The sequence below is a fragment of the Choloepus didactylus genome, chromosome 17, assembly GCF_015220235.1.
Source record: "Choloepus didactylus isolate mChoDid1 chromosome 17, mChoDid1.pri, whole genome shotgun sequence".
In the NCBI taxonomy this organism is placed as follows: domain Eukaryota; kingdom Metazoa; phylum Chordata; class Mammalia; order Pilosa; family Megalonychidae; genus Choloepus; species Choloepus didactylus.
Window position 1 is genome coordinate 55,548,055 of NC_051323.1, and position 18,636 is coordinate 55,566,690.

The 18,636-nt window shown below is 37.5% G+C and overlaps 1 protein-coding gene across 1 annotated transcript in view; it reads left to right on the top strand.

The window, feature by feature from the left end:
- STRN (striatin) overlaps window positions 1-18,636 on the top strand; it is a 181,872-nt gene that overhangs the window by 143,517 nt on the left and 19,719 nt on the right. Inside the window, 4 exon segments of the mRNA XM_037806627.1 lie at window positions 362-529; window positions 3,239-3,379; window positions 13,958-13,989; window positions 13,992-14,068. Coding sequence (XP_037662555.1) covers window positions 362-529; window positions 3,239-3,379; window positions 13,958-13,989; window positions 13,992-14,068 — 418 coding nt within the window.

Genomic DNA, 18,636 nt, shown 5'->3' on the forward strand with positions numbered 1-18,636 from the left:
AATATGGACTTAAGTTTCTCAGGAGGTAGATTAAATTCAAATGATTTGTTTTACCATGTTGTTTTTAAATCCAGGCAAATGGAAGATTAACCCTGGGGAGGAAAAAAAAGAGGGAGAAGGAAATGGCTAAATTTTTTAAGGGGGAAAAATGCATGCTTTTTAATTTTAGGCAGTACATTTGTTTATTCCCAACCCTGTTTTTAATTATTTCAGCATTTCATAATAATAATAGAACTAGAAAGCATATTTTATACTGTTATTAGGTGCTTGTGTTTATATGTGTTTTACTTCCTCTGGACTCTTAAGTACCTTTATGATTTGTTTTTTTCTCCTGATTTTGCGTTTTTGCTGTTATGTTTAGATCCTTCTGTTTTGAGAGGCCCTCTGTTGGGCCACACAGATGCAGTTTGGGGCTTGGCTTATAGTGCAGCACATCAGCGTTTATTGTCATGTTCTGCAGATGGCACTCTGCGTTTATGGAATACAACTGAGGTTGCTCCAGCCCTAAGTGTATTTAACAATAATCAAGGTACATATTTTTTATTATTATTTTGCTGAAGCTTTTATAAAATATCTTATCTCGAAAATAAATAAATATGGACTCTTACTGTATAAATTTAATGTTTTTTTTTAAGCAATGAAAGTATGTTTGTGTGAATTTCCAACTTATGTATAGTTTTAAAAGTATATTTGGTTAAAGAGCTCACACATAATTTTTAAAAATTTTCTTAAATTGAAATATAATTTATTTAATTACACAGATCTTTTTTTAGATACCATTTTTTTATTTTTACATTTTTAACACAGTTTTACTGAGATATATTCACATACCAGATAATCATCCAAACTGTACAATCACTGGTTTAGTGTCATCATATAGTTGTGTATTCATCACCGCAATTTTTGGACATTTTCATTACTCCAAAAAAAAAAGAGTTAAAAATAAAAAGAACACCCCAAACATCCCATAACCCTTAACCCCCCCCCCCCATTATTTACTTATTTTTTTGTCTTTAGTTTCTCACTCATCTATCATACATTGGATAAAGGGAATATCAGTTGCAGGGTTTTTACACCATAAAAGCTGTATAGTTATACAATCATCTTGAAGAATCAAGGCTACGATTACAGTTCAACAGTTTCAGGTATTTCCTTCTAGCTATTCTAATACACTAAAAACTAAAAAAGGATATCTATATAATGCATAGGAATAACCTCCAGAATGATATCTCGACTCTATTTGAAATCTCTCAGCCACTGAAACTTTGTTTCATTTCTCTTCCCCTTTTTGGTCCAAGAAGGCTTTCTCAATTTCACGATGCCAGGGCCAGGCTCATCCCCAAGAGTCATGTCCCATGTTGCCAGGGAGAATTACACTCCTGGGAGTCATGTCCCATGTAGAGTGAAGAGCAGTGTGTTTACCTGCAGAGTCAGTTTAGAGAGAGAGGCCACATCAGAGCAACAAAAGAGGTTCTCTGGCGGTTAATGTTAAGCATAGTTATTAGTAGGCTTAGCTTCTCCTTTGCAGGAATAAGCTTCATAAGGGCAAGCCCCAAGATCAAGGGCTTGGCCTATTAAATTGGGAGTCCCCAATGCTTGTGAGAATATCAGGAATTCCCCAGGTGGGAAGTTTACTATTGCCATATTTTCCCCCAGTTCCTCAAGGGTGCTTTGCAAATACCTTTTTATTTTATGCCCAAATTACTCTGGGATGTATTGGGGCATCACACTAGCCTGTTAAACCAAGAAGATCTCACTCCCTTTTCAAGTTTCCATGTTAATTACAGAGATCTTAAGTGTACATTTCAGTGAGTCTGACAATGCATACACCCCTGTAAGTCACACACCTATCAAGATATAGAACATTTCTATCACCTCCCAGATTCCTTTGTGCCCTTCTCCAGTCTCTCTCCCATCCCAACCAGAAGCACCCACTGTTTTGATTTCTTTCACCATAGATTGGCTTTACCTATTGTAAAACTTCATATAAATGGAATAGTATGTATTTATTAATAATAACAATAATAATTGTATTTGGCTTTTGACTCTCACTATAGGATTTTTGCCATTCATTTATTTTGTTGGGAGCAGCAATAATCTATTTCTTTTTGTTGTTTAATAATATTTCATTGAATGAATAAGCCATAATTTGTTTATTTGTTTTCTTCTTTATGGACTTTAGGTTTTTTCTGGTTTGGACTATTATGAACAAAACCTCTATAAACATTCATATGTTTGGATAAAAGAACTGGAAGGGAAATCGCTGGGTCTTAGGGTAGTTGTTTATTTAACTTATGTGAAACTGCCAAAGGTTTTTCCAAAGTGGCTGTGCCATTTTACACTACGGCCAGTAATGTTTAAGAGCCCCAGTTGTTTCATATCCTTGTCAACACTTAGTATTGTTAGTTTATTTTGTTTTAGCCATTCTAGTGGTGTCTAGTAGTATTTCATTGTGATTTTATTGCTTACTGGTCATTTATACATCTTCCTCTGTAGCACACATGTTTTTGAAATGTTAACTTGCTCTATTTAGAATTTGAGCCAAATGGGAAAAAATCAGATTATTATATTCTTATATACGTACCATTCTATTTTTTATATTTATAAGTAAACGCCAAATTTTAACCTATTCTACATAGTAAATAAAAATGCATTCTTTATTATTGAGCTATCGTAACTTGTCTCTAGGCTTTGATGACTCGCTTACATTTAATATTTGTATGACTGTAAAACAATAAAATAAGAATTTAAAATTTTATTTTTTACATGCCATATTTTTAATGAGTTAGAGTTCCTACTGAGAGATGGACTTTTTAAATGAAGAACTCTTACTATGCCACTCTAAGCCCAGAGTGAAGTGGAAGCAGCAAACCTTATAATCCAAGATGTTATTCCATTTCCATGGAATAAAGGCACTTAAATTTTGGAAGATATTTCTCTCCTTAATGTATGATTTTCTTATACTGACATTAGAATTACCTTGCATTTCATGAACACATTAGCTGACTAGTAGGTGGAAGATCTGCTAAACAGGTAAGGATAATAAAATAGGCTAGGGCAAAAAATAACAAAGGAGATGGTCTCCGTTGAATGATTAAGAGCTAATTATTATTCTATTGTCAAGCCTTATTTACTTCTTAATAAAGTCATGCCACTATTTGTTTTGCTGTATTTTAAGTATAGTGTCAAGTAGACTCTTTAATTGCCATTCTCTTTGAATATGCTCTGACTCCTTTAGAGTTGGGAATCCCTGCCTCTGTGGATCTAGTGAGCAGTGACCCAAGCCATATGGTAGCATCATTCAGCAAAGGATATACTAGCATCTTTAATATGGAAACACAACAACGCATTCTCACTTTAGAGTCCACCTTCGATACAAGTATGTATACTAATATTTAATAGTTTGTGTTGGATAATTTTTTTAACTTAATGAAAATTTTAACCATTAGAGTCAGTTATGAAAAATACTTGTCATTTTAAGTGTTCTGCCTCCTAAATCTCAGAACACAGTTACTTTAAAAAGGATATAATGATTTAAAAGTGATTTTAAGAGTTTCGGATAAGTTTTTGCACATTTATAACTATTCAGAATAGCATTTTACCTATTCCAAAGATGTGTAAAGTTTAATTTTATACCAAACAATTTTCAGTTCTATTTGAAGAAGACAATATTTATTCTGAATAGAATATAAAATCTACTTTTCATTTCTCAGAATTTCATTTTTTAAATCAAAGCAATTTTATATTAATACTTGATTCAGTTCTTTACTGATTTCAATATAGACCAAGTGTATGGCTGTCAAAATCCTAAATCTAAGACTTACTTGCTATGGAGAAGTCAGGAAATAAATGCTTTTTCAGATTGTGAAGAAGATATTACAAAATCTTTTTTATTTTTTTAATCATTGCTCTCTGTCTTTAAGCTTAATCTAGACGACCACAGTTTAGTTTGCATTTGAAAACCATATATACATGTGCTGTTGTTTTTTTTTTTTTAATTTTATTTTGAAATAAATTCAAAGTTATAGGAACAGTTGCAAAAACAATACAAACCCCATACACAGAACTCCAGCATTCCCTGACCCCCCTCCCCCGATACCCCGATCCACTAACTTTAACATGTTGTCACACCGCTATTTCTTTCCCTCTCTCCCTCCCTCCCTCCCTGTCTTCCTATCTATCATCCATCGTCTATTGCTCTGTCTTCTGAACATGAGAGCTAACTGCACACATCCTTGAACAAACACTATAATTCACATATACAATTCCCCTGAACAAGAACATTCTTTTATGCAATCCCATTAAGCGCAGCTGAGAAGTACAAGAGACTCAATAATGATACAAAGCTTACATTCTCTATTTCCTTTTCCTTATGTCTCAACTGTGTCCCTTTGAGCCTCTTGTCCTCCATCCTCAGATCCCTTCCAGGGTCATCCTTGGCATTCAGTTGTCATCTATTTAGACTGTCCTTTTTTTTTTTTTTTTCCCTCAATTGTGGAAACACATATACAGCCTAAATCTTCCCATTCCACCCCCTCCCTAGACTTCCGTTAGTGGGATTAATCACATTTAGAATGTTGTAATGCTATCACCTTCCCACCATCCATTACTAGAAATTTCCCTTCACCTCAAACAGCAACCCTACACTCATTTCTTAACTCCCCATTGCCCCTTCCCCCATTTCTCTTAACCCATACACTACTTTTCATCTCTATGGTCATATTCTCTGATAATTTCTTTGTGTTTACTGTGGGGCTTAAAATTAACCTCTGAAATCCAAAACAATCTTGTTTTTCTTTGATACCAACTTAATTTCAATAGGACACATAAACTATGTACCTATACGCCTCCATTCCCCCACCTTTATATAGTTCTTGTCAAAAATTACATATTTTACATAGAGTTCAAAACCATTGATTTGTCATTAGAGTTTGTGTATTTTGTATCATGTAGGAAGTAAATAATGGAGTTACAATTCAAAAATTATTGACTTCTATTTGTATTCCATTGTGGTCAGAGATTGTGCTTTGAATATGTTCAGTTGTTTTTTTTAATGTCCCAGCATATGGTCCATTGTGGAGAAAGATCCGTGATCATTAGAGAAAAATGAGTGTCCTGATGATTTGGGATGTAAGGTTCTATATATGTTTGTTAAAATTCTCTGTATCTCTTTCTCCTTTCTTTGTTTCTCTGTTGGTAGGGCTCCCTTTAGTATCTAAAGTAGGGCAGGTCTTTTATTGGCAAACTCTCAGCATTTGCTTGCTTGTGAAAAATTTAGACTCTCCCTCAAATTTGAAGGAGAGCTTTGCTGGATAAAGTATTCTTGGTTGGAAATTTTTCTCTCTCAGAGTTTTCAATATGTCATGCCACTGCTTTCTTGCCTCCATGGTGGCCGCTGAGTAGTCACAACTTAGTCTTATGTTGTTTCCTTTGTATGTGGTGAATTGCTTTTCTCTTGCTGCTTTCAGAACTTGCTCCTTCTCTTCAGTATTTGACAGTCTGATCAGAATATGTCTTGGAGTGGGTTTATTTGGATTTATTCTATTTGGAGTTCGCTGGGCATTTATGCTTTGTGTATTTATATTGTGTAGAAGGTTGGGGAAGTTTTCCCCAACAATTTCTTTGAATACTCTTTTTAGACCTTTACCCTTCTCTTCCCCTTCTGTGACACCAATGAGTCTTAAATTTGAACATTTTATTTTATCTATCGTATCTCTGAGATCCTTTTTGATTTTTTCGATTTTTTTCTCCATTCTTTCTTTTGTTCTTTCATTTCCTGTTCTGTGGACCTCTAGGACACTGAGTCATTATTCAGCTTCCTCTAATCTTGTATTATGAGTATCCAGAGTTTTTTTAATTTGGCCAACAATTTCTTTTATTTCCATAAGATCTTCTGTTTTTTTTGTTTGATCTTGCAATGTCTTCTTTATGCTCTTCTAGGGTCTTCTTTATGTCCCTTTTATCCTGTTCCATGGTCTTTTCATGTCTTTTATATCCTGTGCCATGTTTTTGTTCCTCGATTGTGCTTGTTTGATTAATTGTGCCAAGTACTGTGTCTTTTCTGGTATTTTGATTTGGGTGTTTGGGATCGGGTTCTCCATATCGTCTGGTTTTATCATATGCATTAAGATTTTCTGTTGTTTTTGCTCTCTTGGCATTTGCTTTGCTTGATAGGGTTCTTTCAAGTTGTAAAAAAAAATACCAATCTAATTTTTCAGGAATACAAGTTGGTGGCGTACACTTTCTCCAGCTAACCAGCAGAGGGCGTCTGCGAGTCACTTATACCCCTCAAGTCAGTTCTCCCCAACTCTGTCTCTGTGGTGTGTGGGGAAATGATTTTTGTGGGGTTAAGTTGGTGAACTCAGTTTGGGTTTGTTTTTGGAGCCGTCTGCCCTGAACATGGTGCATGTGTCTGGGTGGTCAAGGAGGCACGGCCGCTTTAATATTCAAACCTCCCAGGTGTTCCCGGAGATTCAAGGCTGTTGCAGCAGTCTAAGCCTTCATTTCAGTTTTGCCCCAGATTTTCTCTGTCGCTGACCCACAAACCACCAGCATTGACGTAGCATCCCTGGGTTTTCCGAACGGGCCCCCCTTCTCAGCTGTGATCTTCCAGGACCTCTGCTGAGCAAAGTGTGCTATGTCACTAGTGCGCGTCGTCCCTCAAGGGAAGCCCTGGGCCGCCAGGCTGTGCAGGGGCGCTCTCAGCCTGATGCAAAGATTAGCCTATAATCCTTTACTGGTGTAAGTTCTGAATGAAAGGCAGGTAGTAGAGCTGGGCCCCACCCCTTTCCTCTTAGAGAAGATAGACGCCCTAAGGGGAGGTCATTAGCATTTCAGTGATCTCTCTCTGCGTGTGCCACACCCTTGTCTGGGTCACAGAACTGGGAACTGAAAATGGTCGAGGCTTTCTCCACTGAGTCGAAAAAGGAACAAAGGTAGTCCGAGGCGACCCTCCGACTTTCCAGGGTTAGTCGTCACCCAAAGCCTCTGTCTACTTGTTGGGGATTCGTACCTCGTATTGAGCAGTTCCCACTCGCTAATTAAAACCCCAGTTGGAGCTCAGCTGAGCTATATTCGCTTGCTGGGAGAAAGCTTCTCTCTGGCACCACGAGGCTTTGTAACTCGGGCTGTGGGGGAAGGGTCTCCCGATTTGGATCCACAGTTCTTACTTAAAGATTTTATGCTGTGATCTCGGGCATTCCTCCCAATTCAAGTTAGTGAATGATGAATGGACGGTCACGTCTGTCCCCCTGCAGTTATTCCAGATTATTTGCTAGTTGTTTCTGTTCTTTTTTGTTGTTGTTCCAGGGGGACTACTTAGCTTCCACTCCTCTCTATTCCGCCATCTTAGATCCTCTCCCATGTGCTGTTGTTTTAATCTGAAAACTAGTTTTAAAAATATTCACCGTGTGTGTGTGTGTGTGTGCGTGTGTGTGTGTGTGTCTTTCCGTCTGTCTCTCTCAGAAGTTTCCTTCATTCTTTTTCATTTTTCCTTCCCAGTCTGCTGTTCTTTATTTTCTTCTGCTATTCTGTGAGAATTGTTTTGGAAAGCTGGTATGAATAATAATTTGAGCTATTTGGGTGTAAAAGGGAGAGACAAGATAATCAGAAATGAGATTATGGAATAGGAAAAAGAATTTTTTTGTCAAGAAATTTAGGTTTTAGTATCTAAGTAAACTTAAAATCTTATTAAATCTATGACCTAAAGCTACAGTGGTAAAATAAAAAAATATATATATGAAATTTAAAAGGATGTGAGCATTTGGGGAATTGCCTTTAGAGGCTACTAATTCTTTTGAATACCTTGAGTGGTAAATGTTGACTTTTAAAGACTATTACTAGTTGATGTGACATCAGGTCTGGTGGGTAAGATGGAAAAACTGAATTAGGCAATCCGTTTTTTTCCCCAGGAGGTCTGACCATGAAGTAATACAACTTTTTGCCAGATACTGGAAGCAGTTTCAGAGGAGGGCTGCCAAGAATGTTTTGAAAAAGACAGCATTATCAGAATAAGTGATAATATTTGGAGTTATAAAATGTTCAGACATTTCCTAAATTAACTGTTCTGTTACTTTGGAGTTGTGTAAAGTATACCTAAATTAGTTTTTTATTCTGTTCTACTGTGGTCTACCCCTTAGCTATTTATATTTGGCTACGCTGTTTTATTCTGGAATTTAGCAGATTTTATTTTTGTTAATTCAAGTTCAGGCATACATGCCTTAAAGTGGAAGTGAATTGTAGTTCATTTGATGGAGTTCTTTATATATTCTGGATATTAAACCTTATCTGATACGTGGTTTCGAAATATTTTCTCCCATTCTGTAGATTGTCTTTTTACTTTTTTGATAAAGTCCTTCGAGGTACAAATGTTTTTAATTTTGATGAAATCCCAGTTATCTATTCTTGTGTCTTTTGTTGTCCATGCTTTTGATTTAAAGTCTACAAAATTTGATTAACACGAAGTTTTCAAGATATTTCCCTATGTTTTCTGCCAGGAGTTTTATAGTTTTAGTTCTTATATTTAGCTCTTTGATCCATTTAGAGTTAATTGTTGTATGTAGTGTGAGGTAGGGGGTCCACCTTTTTTTTCATTAGCATATGGGTATCAGTTTTCCCAGCACCATTTGTTGAAGAGACTGTTCTTTCCTAATTGCATTGTTTTTGCCCTCTTGTCAAAAATCATTTGGCCATAAATGTGAGGGTTGATTTCTGAGCTTTCAGTTCCTTTCCATTGGTCTACATGTCTGTCCTTGTGCCAGTACCATGCTGTTTTGATTACTGTAGCTTTATAATAAGTTTTAAAATCAGGAAGTGTGAGTCCTCCAACTTTGTTCTTCTTTGTCAAGATGATTTTGGCTATTTGTGGCCCTTTATCCTTAAATATGAATTTGATGATTGTCTTTTCCTTTTCTTCAAAGAAAGATGTTAGAATTTTTTGATTGGGATTCTGCTGAATCTGTAAATCGCGTTGGGTAGAATTGACATCTTAACAATGTTTAGTCTTCCAACTAAATAATGTCCTATTTATTTTCTTTCAACAATATTTTATAGTTTTCTGTATACAAGTACTTTACATCCTTGGTTAGATTTATTGATAGATATGATTCTTTTTTTTGTTACTGTAAATGAAATTTTTTTTTGGTTGATTTCCTCTTTAGATTGCTCATTACCAGTGTATAGAAACACCATTGATGCTTGCGTATTGATCTTGTATCCTGTCACTTTGCTGAATTTGTGTAACTCGAGTAGCTTTGCTGTCGATTTTTCTGGATTTTCTATGTATAGGATCATGTCATCTGCAATAGGGAAAGTTTTATTTCTTCCTTTTCGATTTGGATAAATTGTATTTGTTTTTCTTGCCTAATTGCTCTGGGTAGAACTTTCAGTACGATGTTGAACTACAATGGTGACAATGAGCCATTGGTGTCTGGAAAATCTCTGTTAGCTCAGAAGGCACGTGGTTGGCATCTGCTTGCTCCCATGTTGCGTTTCAAAATGGTGTTCTCCAAAATGTTGTTCTTGGGGCATTTTGTCCTCTCTTAGCTGCAGCTCGTCTTCAAAATGTCACTCTCAGTTGCTCTGAGGTCCCTCTGTTTGTGAGTTCTTTTTATAGGACTCCAGTGAACTAATCAAGACCCACCTTGAATGGGTGGGGCCACATTTCCATGGAAACATTCAATCAAGAGGTCACACCCTAATCAAAGGTGTCACTCACAGTTGGGTGGGTCACATCTGCGTGGAAACGCTCAATCAGAAGTTTCCAACCTAATCAACACTAATACATTTGCCCCCATGAGACCGCACTAAAGATGGCTTTTTCTGGGGGACATAATATATACAAACTAGCACACATACCAAAACTAAAATACAGCAGTACTGTCGTTTGTAATTATCTATGGGGTAACCTTATCAGAGATCTTTATTTCTATTTTCTACTGATAGGGCACTTTCCTGTCAATCTGAAGAACTCCCATTTGCATTGATTGTAGGACAAGTCTAGCAGTGATATATTTCCTCAGCTTTTGTTTTTCTAGGAATGGCCTGATCTCCCCCTCATATTTTAAATACTGTCTTGCTGGATATAATGTTCTTGGTTGGCAATTATTTTCTGTCAGCACTATTTGCCTTCACTGTTTCTATGTTTCTGATGGGAAATTGGTATTTAATCTTATTGGGCCTCCCTTTTACATATGTTGCTTTTCTGGTGTGGCCTTCAGAATTCTCTTTGTCTTTGGCATTTGACAGTTTGATTATAATGTGCCTGGGCATGTTTATCTTTGAGTTTATCCTGTTTGGGGTTTGCTGGACTTTTCTGAATGTAAATATTCATGTTTTTTCTTAAATTTGGGGAGTTTTTTTGCCATTATTTCTTTCAATATTCCTTCTGCTTCTTTGTTTTCCTTCTGAGACTTCATGTTAGCATGCTTGATGGTATCTCAGGTCACTTAGGCTCTTAATTTCAATGGTCTTTTTTGTCCTTTCTTTGATTTCACTCATTCTTTTTTCTGCCAGCTCCAACCTGCTGTTAAAACCCTCGTGGAATTTCTCATTTCAGTTATTGTGGTCTTCATCACCAGTATTTCCAGTTAGTTCCTGTTTATAATTTCTGTCTCTTTATTGTTAGTCTCATTTTGTTCGTTCATTGTTTTCCTGAAATCTATTAGTTGTTTCTTTATATTTGTCTTCAGCTCTTCAAGCATTTTGAAGGTCATTTTTTTTAAAGTCTCTGATATATCAAAGTTTGTTTTTCTTCATTGATGATTTCTGAAGTTTTATCTTGTTCCTTTGGATGGGCCATGGTTTCCTATTATTTTGTCTTGTAATTTTTTTTTTTTTTTTTTTTTTTTGCTACACCGTGTACATTTTCATATTTTAATGTTTTCATTCTGGGATTTAGTCCCTGAGATGTCGTTTTCTTGAGTATATATCCAGCTAGTGATATGACACATTTTTTTTTTTTAATCCCGGGATCTAAGGAAAACAAACAAACCAAAGCAAAATGCACCTTTCATAGTCATTGCAAATTGGCTCTGTTTTAGTTTGTGCTCTCCTTTAGAATTTAGTCCTTCCACATAGATCAGCCCACGGTGAAAGTGCAGGGTTCTCTCTGTCTTTTCTGAGCATGCATCTTCTTCTGAACGTTTGCTCCTTAGGAATTACTCTATTTACTGGAAACCAAATGTTCCCTCTATTTCCTTTGAAATTGACTCCCCCTGCTTCCCGGGTGCTCTATTCTGTGTCTTGAAGCAGGTAAATCTCTGCCCCAGGTCTCTGATTTCATTGTTTCTTAAACTGTTTTAGCTGTCTGCAAACTTCTGTGTGCAGTACATGTTGTAGGGTGGCTAACCAAAGACAAGTGTCCTGATTCCGTCCTTCAGCCTACCATCTGTTAGATTGGCACTAACATACAGGCATATCATTATGTGCATAGAGGTTACTCTGTCCCCTTCCAGAACAAGGCCAAGAACCCACAATGAGAGTACAAGCCAGCTTCACATTGTCTGTAAGGGAATGGAGGAGGGGCCAGCAAACATGTCACAAGCTTCTGCTCCATTTTTAAGTTGCATTTTCTTGATTCAGTGCTTGCCCAGTAACTGCAACTCTTTAATTCCTTTTTGGAGTTTTGAGGAAGAAGGCTTTGCCAGTTTTTGCTAGTTGTTCAAAGATTCTGTGGGGGAACAGAACTCTGGCACATCTTATCCCGCCATCTTGGTTGACCTGAAGTCCTGTTTTTAATCAGGAATGTACAAAGTACAACTCAAAATGATGTCAGTGACGATTTGACTTAAAGCAAAAAAAAGAAAGATAAAACAACTCCCTACAAGCGCCAAAACCCAAGAAAAGGTAAACCAGCAAGAATAAACAAAAAAAAAAAGAACATTCGAAAGACTAATCCAGATAAACCCAAAAAATAATAAACAAAAATAAACAAAGAAGAAGAATGCACATCGAAGGGGTCATGGAAACGAAAAGAAAGAAAAGGCATTGAAAAAGAACAGAACCAGCGCAGGGCGCTTCCACAAAGCAGCTCTGGGGACCAGAATAAAACTGGCAAAGAAAACACAAAGCTCGCAAAGCACAACGATCAATCGTGTCTAAGAGCACAGAGAAAAAAACCAGAATAGGAACATGGAAACAAAAAACCACGGTCCTACATCCCACACCAACAAAGAACCCCATACAGTCAACAGACGTTAGTGGGTGGGGGGTTCCAAAAATAGTCATTTTATTGAGATATATGCACATACTCAAGTGAGCTGTGTTGTCCCAAACTTAAATGATAGCTGGGTAACCACCTGCCAGTGGGAAAAGACTACTGTTGCTTCTGCAGATGTTGTGATATGTGGTCGCTTAGGACACCACCATGAAAAGAATCGTAGAGTACAAACTAAATTCAGTCAAGCAAGGCTGAGCTCGGGAAATCCTGATAAATGTTTCTAAGCGCATCACTATAAATTCATAATACCTATTCCAGGTTACTCAAAATTCTCTGAAACCAGAGAGGGAGGCTGGGAAATAAATCCAAACTTACAGAAAATGCAGACGGTGCAAAAATATATGTACCAAGCAAGGGTTCTGCGGGGACTTAATCCCTTCAAGCAGATATACAAGTGTGGCATCACTGTACCACATAGGCAACACATGCATCCCCAGTCTCTGGTATAATTCTGTTTACCTGGGAACTGATGAAGATCATAAGTAGGACAGGCATAAGCACACCTATACCCCTAGATCCTGTAGCATCTACTACCTAACAACAAGCCCATTCTTCTGTATAGTACAGTGCAATGATCAAAACCAGGAAATCTAACATGCCCCAGGACACAATTGCTCCCATAGACGAACCGATAGTAACAGAAAGAGATCCAGGAAAATTTGCATACTTGCCCTTCCCACCCCAGATCGTCATATAATGAAACTTATAACGTGTTAAATTAGCTATTATCTTAATAACAGCCTTTTAGGACTCAGATAAAAAGCAGCTGAAAAAAAATTACTACTGAACCAAAAGGGTCCTTCCAATGACTGGGTGTCTGGAACCACCTAACTCGACGGCTGGCAGGAGGTAACTTCTAATCCTAGTGTAGGTACCATGTTTGGGAGCTGGCTGATTTGACATGGAGTACCGTAGCAACTATTGGGTCTCCTGCACCCTAGAGATAGAAGACCAGTGCTCCGATACCTGGGTGGTGGCTTAGAAAGCTGTATTCGGGGGGAGTCAGCTGATATTTTCTGGACCATGGTACAATGTCATAGGAGCACCAATCATGGCTGGCCAGCCGAGCACATGCATACACTCGAAAACTCTGGAGAAACTATGAAATACTATGCCAAATATAACAAACTGCTTCAGGCAAGCGCAATGCTGATTACGTGTTAGGAAGACTCTAAACCTGCTGGACTTTCAAAAGAACACCATTTCTACAATGACCAGGAAGACTCAGGAAGTGTTAAGAAGCAATCTTTGTCAGGGTGACCATTTGACCATCAAGGTTAGCAAAGAGCTCTACCAAGAAGGAGCTGAGGACTCAAAGTTGGCCATGATCTGCATATATGTATCAATGGAACTACATCAAAGTCCTGAGCAGAAATGGGATGACTAGTCAACCTACAGAAAGACGAGATGCATATCAGAAGGTCAAGGCTTTTAACTTGAGCTCCGTGGATATGGCACACATAGATAGCAGGTGTGGATCCAAATTCTCGGAAATTATACACAATATTTGGTGTGTACAAGTATTTATCTGAGTGCATGAATCATAGCTTTCAGCAGATTCTCAAAGAGATCCTAACATCTAAAATAACGGCACCAATCACAGAATAACTGAACTAAAGACAAGTTAAAGTCACATCATGTACTTTTTACATCTCTTAGGTGAGAATTCAGTTTTACTTTATGTGAAGAAGTAATAGCTTTGACTCATTTATGTTACTCTTTAATATTTTTATTTATTAGCAGCCAACTCTTCCTGCCAAATAAATCCACTGGCATCAGTCATCCCACTCTTCCAATCAGCATCAATGCTCATGAAGACAGGCACATCAAATTCTATGATAACATATACAGGTAAGAATTTACTAAAGATTGGTGATGTCTTAGAGTTGAAAAAAAAAGAAAACAAAAACAAAAAAACACCAGGATACTAAACAAAACCTTTGGTCTACTTGAGAGCTGCTTAGTCATGAACTAGCCACGGAAACATAAATACCCTACAAGGCCCAGTTTCTGGTCACTCCAACCATACCTGCTAAGAACTAGTCTTCAATATAAAATATAGAATCATGTAGGCTTATTTAGTAGTAAAGAGCACCCTAGAATCAGTAGACCTAGACCCAACCTTAATATTAGGAGACACAATGAACAAAATCATTGCAAATAGCAAAAAAAATGCAGCGAGTTGGCTGTGAATAATGGGAATTCAATTATTGAATAGCAGGAGTGTTGAAGCTAGGGAAAACCCCAAAGTCATTTGGTTTATTTAGGCAATTCATCCAAGGCAATGATCTTTTCTACATTAGAAGACTGAGGCAATCTGGGCCTGACTGATTTCAATTGGGTCATCCTAACTGTATCAGTGGCTTTGTCGGATTACATGTTACAGTCTAAAGGAAATTCATGAAGACCTCTACTGGCAGGGAAGCACCCTTCTATTAGCTATGTTCAGCCGAAGTATCAGCTCCTGGCTTTGTAAATAATATTGACTTTTGCTGACCTGCCTGAGCTGCTAGTGACTTTCCCTGATCAGGACTTCAATAATAAAATGAAGACCCCTCCATTTAATGTTTCCACCAAAATTGGGCCACATCTTAGCTCAAAGTAACTTCATCACAAGGTCCCATGTACCAGTTCACACCCACAGGAATGAACCTGAAGTCTACCCACAACATATACAATTTGCCTGGGTACATAGCTCCAAACCACCACAGAAGCCGTGATGAATTAATGTCCAAAATCCACATTGAATCAACATGCTTCAAGGGGGTCTTGAAAGCTGAGGCTACAAATGTGAAAACAGACATTATGCAGACTATTGTAGTTCGAAACACAAAAATATAATCTGAAATTTGAGCTTCAGTCCATGAATTGATGCACTCACATGAGATTTAGAAGGCAGGAAGGAACAAAGATTGCATTTAAGTTGTCTGCTCTAACTAATGGAAAAAGCTATCAATGCAGTGTTTAATTTCTCTGTGGCAACCTCAGAAGAGGATGCCTCCATTGGAGGTAGCCAGCTTCCTTGGTAGTTAACGTGGTAGGAAGCAGAGCATATATTCAGAGGGAAGTTGTGAATAAAGACAAACAATGCTTGGTTCTCCAAAGGCAAACTGATCCAGCTCGATAGCAGCAGCTTCCTGACCTAGAAGCCGTTACTAGTTGAAGCAGGTGATCCTGACATGGCCTGTACTTGATGTCTGGCAGTAAGCACAGCAACTGACTGAATTCAAAAAGCAATTTCCTGATCATTTGGAAGAGAAAGCAACTCTTCCTTGCAAGCTCCTGGCTTTTGCTATAGGTCATGACTGTTCAAGACGTTCTTATGAGAACCCAGCCCAAAGTAAGCTTCACCAGCATCCCCCAAGAATTCTTGAAACCAGCTAATACCCTGAAATAAATCTCTTGAAGAATAAATTCAGCTGGAACGGATGCTGTTCTCACACATCCAAACCCTGATCAATACCCAGTGCTGAGTTAAAAGATGTTATGCACTGAAAAAAGTATGCCAATTGAATGAAGAAATGTCTCTAATCATCGAGGAAATAGAGTCACCTTCTAAAATTTGCTCCAGTATATAACCGAGAGATCAACGATGTTAACACAAAATTGAAAACAAAGGCAGAAACCAACTCTATCATGCCCTTTGTGTTACTGACGAAGGAGCACAGAGAACATTTGCGAAAGTATAGTTTTGCAATTTGTATATTGTTTTCTAAAATTAAGCATTGTTCAAAGGTTGCAGCAAGCTCAGCTGAATCTGTGAGCCAGAAAACTGTCTCAAAATTCTGGTCCCTACAGAGACACTTTTACATCAGAGGAGGGGTGCGGGAGGGAAAGAATTCGCTAGGCAGACTTACTGAGCGAACTTACAGGATTTAGTTTGTCCATAAAGACAGTTCTTTCCCCAAATGTGTGCAACCTATAAGGGATCAATTAAAAAGCTCCATGGACTTCGTGGTGGGAATGAGTACACGAAGAAGCAGAAAATCAGACCTCCCAGTGCTCCCCTGAGAAACCACGTTAAACACATCTAGGAAGTACAAAACTGGTAATCTTTACCATATCTGCTGCACTAACCCCTATGAGCGTAATGACCTGGCGGTGTCAAAATGTGTTTCCTGAAACCAGCTCACCTCTGGGTCATCAGCTACCCGTGGCATCACAGCAATAGCAATTGATTGCAACAAGCATTTTACCTAATAGGGGCACTGGGCAGCTTCCTGAATGACAATGATTTGTTGAAGATATTATTCAGAAATGCTAAGCAAATGTTTAGTTTGCAGGCAGATTTCAATAATGGAATACATTTTTGCCACAAAGTACGAGTCCTGCTGGACCATTCAAAAAACTGCCAGATACTCACCAGTATGAAGAACAGGCCTGATACAGTTTGCATTTACAAAAAGGATTTAACTTATTCAGGACTGAGATTCTGTTTATTTTGAAGGACAAGCAAGGCATATCTCTTCAATTATATTAATTTTAAAATTCTTTTATTCATGTGATGATTATAGTACCAGAGTGATTATTTCATATCTATGAAATCTTCCTTTTGATAAGAAAAGACAGAAGTTATTTGCAGTACTCATTTATCAACATCCACATAACCATGCTTCAGATGATCTCTGTTGTTTCTTGTTTCTTGCATTCAAATTATCTGACATCTACCAAAAATAGTACACAATTATTGTGTTTTACCAGTCCAAAGAGTAAGATTAACCTCAGCCAGCTGCTTTTTCAGAAGCCAATGTTTGTACTCCAGAAGTCCTCAATTAATACCTCCAAGAAGAACCTCCTGGAAATCTGAATCAAAGAGTTCTCTCTCTTTCCCTCTTCCGTTATTTAACTGGAATACAAAATATGTTTTGATGGGCAGTATTGTTTCTGGGGAAAAAATATTTCTTAATTGACTAAACTTCACTGAGCCCACCTTATTTGTGACCATTATTTGGTCAGCTCTTGGGCTTCCCATGACCCTACTATCTAGCTCTAGTGCCAGATCATACAGACCTGATCCCTAAAATTGTCCTTCTCCTCATAGCTTTCTTTTGTTTGTCCAAATGAAAAGGAACAATATGAAAGATGGAAATAGATTATTAATGAACTTTTCACCAAAACTGTAAATTTGTAATATAATAGGCTCTCTGACTTCAAAAATATCCATAAATATTTCAAAACCCATCAAAATAGTTCATACATTCCTATCATTGTCACAGCAGTGATGCCTCTGATGATTTATATATCTACACCTTAAAAAATATTCTGGTGGTAATGTGGATAATAATTGGCAATATTTCTTTGAAATTTCTGCTTGGCTGCATTTTGTATTCTGTAGTACAGAGGCAAATTTTCTTTAAAGCTAAAGATCTGTGCTAATCTGCCTGATTGTTATACAGATATGCTGTAGTATTTTGACACAGCTGCCTTTTCATTTCCTATGAAATGAAATGCTTTAACAGTGGGCTCGAGAGACTTCTTTGTATAATCACATTAATTGACCTAGACATGAGCTAACAGGTGAGTATTTCCATTCCCATGTAGCTATAGTATTTCACACTGTGTTTAATAAATTCCTCTTTGATTCTTCATGGAGTGAAGAAGGGCATTGCTGGCCTAACATTTGCAGAAGGATACTGGAAAACTCAATCAGGTGCCCTTATTTGGTATATTTATGATGGATGTCCACAAAGCTGTTGTTGTGCTAGTTCCTGCTTTAATTACCTCCCAGTGTCTTCAGTGTCTGCTTTACTTATGTCACTGGAATTCTCAAAACCAAGATACTCTTCTTCTCTTGTTAATTTTATACATCATGGTTGAAATCTTTCTGTCAGTGAGTAGAAAAATACCATGAGATATATGTAGAATGTAGTGCAAGTGATGGAACTGTTGAAAGTTCCTTAGAAAGCCATTGCTGTGCCATTGGAGACTGTACATGGAGAGATTCTTCTTCACTAGCATTGTATGGTCTCAGACTAGAAATGAGCCAAAGCTGTCTTCCAACCATAAAGTGGCATGTATGCGTGTCTGACTTTCCCCCCCCCGAGCCTATTGAAAATTCAACAAAAGTTCACAAAATGAACAAATCCAAAATTCTGACAGTCATCAAAATAACTTTCACAGTGCTTGATTTATAAATACTTTGGTTGAAATACATTGGAATAGTATGAAAATCAGCAGGAGGTATGGGTCCCTGCCTTATTTTCATACGTTACGGATACATCTCTGGGAGCCTGCAGCACCCTTCTCAAAACTCAGCTGTCATATGGAGCTCATTCACCACTCAAACCATAGACAGATGTTTAACATAAGTGATATAATGACCTTCAGTATTTTTCTATTGAACAAGTTTAGCAATTTTTGCCATTAAACAGATAATTATTCAAAGTATTTAACTTTTTATATTGATTTCAGTTATGACT